Source organism: Ananas comosus, linkage group 2, assembly GCF_001540865.1.
Source record: "Ananas comosus cultivar F153 linkage group 2, ASM154086v1, whole genome shotgun sequence".
NCBI classification, from domain to species: domain Eukaryota; kingdom Viridiplantae; phylum Streptophyta; class Magnoliopsida; order Poales; family Bromeliaceae; genus Ananas; species Ananas comosus.
Genome location: NC_033622.1, coordinates 1,246,476 through 1,252,130, shown reverse-complemented (window position 1 = coordinate 1,252,130; position 5,655 = coordinate 1,246,476). Strand labels below are relative to the sequence as shown.

Here is a 5,655-nt window from a genome sequence, read left to right as displayed (position 1 = left end):
GCAGAATCTCCTAATTGCTCTCTCGATAAAACGCTCTATACTACTGCTAAAAGCAGAAGAAGAAGCAGAAGCAGAAGCAGAAGCAGCAGCAAACAGGTAAAAGAGAACACCTTTCAAATGCTTCAAAATTTATGCAAAAATCTCACTCTCACAAGCTTCTCTTAATATTATATATTTTTGACCAAACCATAAAATTAACAACAATTCAATCCCTCTTTTTAGCATAGAATATTACAAAGATAAGCTAAAAAGGATATAAAATTACTACATAAAAGGTCCTTTTCAGAGTCATCTTCAATTCCACCTCAGTTCCTATTCAAACACGCCCAACAACATGTTAAATGTTAACATCAATCTCACTTTGAAAACCACAAGGAAAATACAACAGCATACAACCGGTAAGTGTCAAAAGAAACGGTCTTTTGAGACCATGTCATCATCCTAAAGAAAAGGAAAGTTCCCCGAATCGATTCGACGAGCGGAGATTTCATTATTGAATAATCGGAAATCGACGCATCTATCACAACCCATGCTATAAGAATTATGCAACGAGAAAGAATTCGACATTATACAGGAGAAAATTATGAAAACAAATGGATGAAATCATATAAACTGTTGTCGTCGTCATAGTCATCTACATGAACAAAGAAGAGTTTTTCTTATATATGTACACAGCGAAAAGAAGGATAAAATTTGGTATATTTTGAACCTTTTATTTCTTTTTCACCACCACCTTTTTGATCTTTTTTTTTTTTTTTTTCCGGTTAGCATAGCTGGTTCGAGTTTATATCGGTCATTAATTTCCAACCAAACTTGTCATTCTCGTATCGAAGTAGGCGAAAGCGCGTGTAATTTTTTTTTTTTCATTTGAAGTTTAAACCAAACCTTCGAACGAGACCTGCCGCTCCGACGGTCTAGGTAGCTGGGCCGATGCATTGGCTAGACCTTGAAGCATTTTCACAACATCGACGGTATCGTCGAGATAATACTTCGCCATGCTCGGTTTGTTGCCGACGGTGCAAGCGAAGACGTCTGCGATCGCTGGCAACGAAGGGTTATTCGTGGAATTTATGATGCTCTCGAACATGTCTTCGTCAGATCGGTCGTCCCCGACGCATAATATGAAATCGGGTGATTTCCCTCTGCTCACCATGGTCGAAATGAGATTTTCCACCACAACTCCTTTGCTTATTCCCTGCACACATAAACCACAACATATTTAAGCATCATTAACAGTTCAATGCAGAAACCTACTAAGGATAATTCAAGGAAGAGAAAAAATTACGCAACTTTGAGTAGGTCAGTTTGAAGAAAAAGCTGGTATAAAAGTTACTCAAAGCTTCTCGCTGCAGCAGAAGCCAAAGCCCAGTTCATTTTGGCCTCTCCAACACAGTAAAAACTCTAACCTACTTGTTTTCCAAAAGGTCCTTTTCAAAAAAAAATTTAAAAAATATATATATTTTTTCAGAAGCGAGGCCGAACAGATACTAAGTTTACAATTGTGTTAACGACGATTATTATATTATATATATTGCAATACGTGCTTGAGAGATAGGATAGCCGGATGTGAGGTGGAAGAAACGTTATCCACAAGTCTATCACAATCTATGGCCCCATAGTTTCAAAAGTATGTTTACTTGATCTAATTTAGACTGGGGTCCTTATGATACTAAACGTCGGCTAAAAATGATACTCAATTCCTTCTTTTAGAAAGGAAATTTACCTGAGGGTTAACTTCTACAATATGGTGGCCCCTTTTCACGACGACGGGCTCGTTTGCGAGGACGCTCTTCAAGTGATCGAGGAGTTCTTTCCCCTGGCACGATCCGAAATCCGGGTCGGCCTCCTGATGATGCCACACCAACGCGCTCTCCTTGCGCTCAATGTAGGATCCGTCAGTCGCCTCTGTGTAAAGGCGCATTACGGGTTCGGCGATCTTTTTCCAATCGAAGTCCACCGTCAAGTTGCACGACTCCCACGGAGAGTCGCGGCTCCACCTGCAGCAGCAAATCAACAGCGGCATTCGTGAGAACACAAATAAACCTCAGAAAACGCGATGATCTGCAACGACAACCAAGTTCCCGTGCATTCATTCATCAATGCTCGTCGCAGGAACCGTCCTGATCCAAAAACACATGCATTCTAACTCATTGCATTTTCCTTTCCAATTACAAAGAGTTATAATGCAGTATATATAACATCTACGCGGTTACGTGAATGGATTGGCAATGGCTTGATCAGGGAGTTTCCTGATTCTCTGTTCTCAGCATTGGCCACAGCATTGGCCACGAAGCTCTCATCAAATTCTAGTCATCTTTTAGTTTATTCGGCGACAATGAACAAGATAACAATAACATTGTACTAAAATGCACTCGATTAAAGAAGGTGAAGATCGTTTGTTTGACTACCTGGTGAAGTAGCCGTGCTCGGCGGAAATCCCCAATCTCTCGCACGGCTGGAACCACTTGCTCAGCTCATCCTTGGCGCGCCCGCTGACGACGAAAACCACGTTCTTGGGATCGGCGCAGAGGGCGTTGAGGACGGCGATGACCTCGGCGCTCGGCGTCTTGTTGATGGAGCTGTGCGGCGTCATGGTGCCGTCGTAGTCGAGCAATACGAGCCTGCTGGCGGTCCTGCGGTAGGCGGCAACGATGTGCTCGACGGAGAGCTTGCGGAAGTTGGGGCCGAGGGCGACGACGCGGAAGCTCATGCCGAAGCCGATCCCCCAGCAGCGGCGGAGGAAGTGGTCGCGGCAGGCGCGCTGCAGGTCGAGGTCGAAGGAGCGCGCCCAGTAGTCGACGCCGTGGGAGCTCACGTACTTGTAGTGCTTCTCGTGGCGCAGCTGCTTCTCGGGGTCGGGCATGGCGACGGCGGAGTTCATGGCCTCGGCGACGGCGTCGACGTTCCAGGGGTTGACCCGGACGGCGCCGCTGAGCGAGGGCGAGCAGCCGATGAACTCCGAGACGACGATCACGCTCCGGCGGGCGGGGGCGAGCAGCTCGCGGCAGACGGTGTAGATGTAGGGGATGCGGTTGAGGCCGTCGCGGACGGCGTTGACGACGACGCACTCGGCGGCGGCGTAGTAGGCGGCCTTCTCGAAGGTCGACACGGGGCGGTCGACGAGGACGATGGGGTCGTAGCCGGGGCGGCCGAAGCGGGCGTTGATGCGGCGGGTGATGGAGCGGGCCTCGTCGACCACCCCCTCGACGTCGCGCCCGTGGCTGCGCGCCGGGTTGGCGATCTGGACGAGCACGGCGCGGCCGCGGAGCTCGGGGCGCTCCTCGAGGAGCTGCTCCATGGCGAGGAACTTGAGGCCGATGCCCTTGAAGAGGTCGACGTCGTCGACCCCGAGGAGGAGGACGCGGTCCTTGAAGGCGAGGGAGAGGTCGCGGAGCCTGGCGAGGGTCTCGGGCGCGGCGACGACGGAGCGGAGCTGGGCCATGTCGACGCCGACGGGGAGGATCTTGACGGTGACGGTGCGGCCGTAGTACTCGATGCCGAGGTAGCCCCGCTTGGACTCGTAGGTGAGGCCGAGCATGCGGCTGCAGCAGGAGAGGAAATGGCGGGCGTAGTCGAAGGTGTGGAAGCCGACGAGGTCGGCGTTGAGCAGCGCGCGGAGGAGGTCGTCGCGGACGGGGATGGTGCGGAAGATCTCGGAGGAGGGGAAGGGGGAGTGGAGGAAGAACCCTAGCTTCACGCGCGGGGACCGCTTGCGGAGGAAGGTCGGGAGGGCCAGGAGGTGGTAGTCGTGGATCCACACGTAGTCGTCGTCCGGGTTCAGCACCTCCGTCACGCGGTCCGCGAACAGCTTGTTCGCCGAGAGGAAGGAGCGGTAGAGGGCGCGGTCGAAGGGGAGGCCCCCCAGGGACGAAGGGGTCAGCGGCAGCAGGTAGTGCAGAACCGGCCACAGGTAGTGCTTGCAGAACCCGTGGTAGAAGCGGTGGTGGAGCTCCGGGGGGAGGAGCACGGGCACGCACGAGAACCGCGCCAGGAGCATCTGCGCCAGCTCCTCCACCTCGCCGCCGCCGGCCGAGGCCGCCGCCGCCGCCGCCGCCGCGGGGAGGGCCCCGACGTGGACGACGGGGTGCGGGAGCCCCGAGCGGAGCTGCAGCGCCAGCGCGTCGGGGTCGAGGGAGAAGGCGAACCCGATCGGCCCCGCCGAGGGGTCGGGGGCGCACCGCAGCGGGAGCCGGTGCGCCACCACGATGCGCCGCGCCGGCCCCGGCGCCGGCGACTGCGGCGCCTCCGCCTCCGCCTCCGCCTCGGCCTCCGCGGCGATCACGCCGGGGAGGGTCATCACGCGCGGGAGCCGCGCGGGGCCGCGCCCGGGGGACGCGAGCTCGGCGTCGGCCGCTGCGACGAGGTCGAGGAGGTTCGCGCACGAGAGCGAGGGCATCTCCCCCACCCCCCCTCCTCCTCCTCCTCCTCTTATCTCCTCCTCCCCGAACCTCGGGCTAGGGTTAGGGTTATCGATGGGTGTTGCAGAGTCGGAGGAGGAAGGAGAAAGCCGCGTTCATATAGGCCACGAAACCACGTCCCTACTCTCTCTCTCTCTCTCTCTCTCTCTCTCTCTCTCTCTCTCTTATTACTGAGATTGAATAATAAGAACAGGAGAATAAAAGGAATTTATTCGGGGGATAATAAAGCGGAATAGCTTATTCCAAATGCTCCCCCCCTACTAAAGAAGACGATGAGATGAAGATTGAAGAGAGGGGATAAACACGGCGGAGGCGGTTCGTATAAGAAGGGGTGAATAGTACGGTAACCGGCGATAGCCGGTGGGTTATCCGGAACAGGAATTTATGAAATGACGAAATTGCCCCCGAACATTTCGAAATTGGACACGGTGCCCACGAACGACGCTGCTTCCATTCGAATCACGTTTTCTTTCTCTTTTTTTTTTTTTTCTCTAGGACAGGCGCATAGAGGTTTCGGTGCGGGGCGATTTATGCGGATGAGGAGGAATAGATGCTTATGCGGAAGGGCGTTTATGCGGACAATTTGGAGATTGGGAATTATTATTATCCGCATAAGGCGGGAAAAGTTCTTATTGCGCTTTGAAAATCTTTCGAACTAGGATAAGCATCTTATCTTATCATAAAATATCCGTGGAAATTTTTTTTTTTGTTTATTTTTTCTTTTTTTTGTTCCTGTTTGTTTGCTGGAAAATTTTAAAATTCAAATATGTCTTTTCAACTTCACTTTCCTACTATACTAGGCGACAAACTCTTTTTTATCACACTAATTTTACATAAAAAAAATAATATTTAAATAAATATCTTCACGTTGTAGGATATAAACGAGCCGAACACGAGCTAAGTTGTTAAATTGTCGAGCCGAGTACGAGCTAGCTTATAAATAAGAATTTAAAAAAATTTGAAAGAATATATATAGAAAATAAATTTATAAAATTTTACCCGTTATACTGTTGAAATTTTATATATAAATGAACCATTTTATAATTAAGTTGATTTTATATTTAAGTTGGGCTAAAAATCAAATAATAAAAGTTTATATTATATACATATATAATTATTTATTTATATATATAAATATAAAATATATGTATTCGAGAACGCCAGTGAGCTGACCCAAACTCGTGTTCAGCTTGTTTATTAAACAAACTGAAAATTTCAGCTCGTACTTCAGCTCGTT

The 5,655-nt window shown here is 50.3% G+C and overlaps 1 protein-coding gene across 2 annotated transcripts; it reads right to left on the bottom strand.

The window, feature by feature from the left end:
* LOC109703500 (probable alpha,alpha-trehalose-phosphate synthase [UDP-forming] 9) lies at positions 443-4,755 on the bottom strand. 2 transcript variants are annotated; one of them, XM_020224121.1, is made up of 3 exons: positions 2,409-4,728; positions 1,724-1,997; positions 443-1,195 (listed from the first exon to the last, which is right to left on the bottom strand). In XM_020224121.1, exons 1-3 carry the CDS (start codon positions 4,394-4,396, stop codon positions 875-877), a joined length of 2,583 nt encoding a protein of 860 aa, XP_020079710.1. In that variant the 5' UTR covers positions 4,397-4,728; the 3' UTR covers positions 443-874. The 2 variants fall into 2 exon arrangements, with proteins under 2 accessions (XP_020079710.1, XP_020079719.1); XM_020224130.1 differs by lacking the exons at positions 443-1,195; positions 1,724-1,997 and adding an exon at positions 2,004-2,120 and having other exon boundaries at positions 2,409-4,755.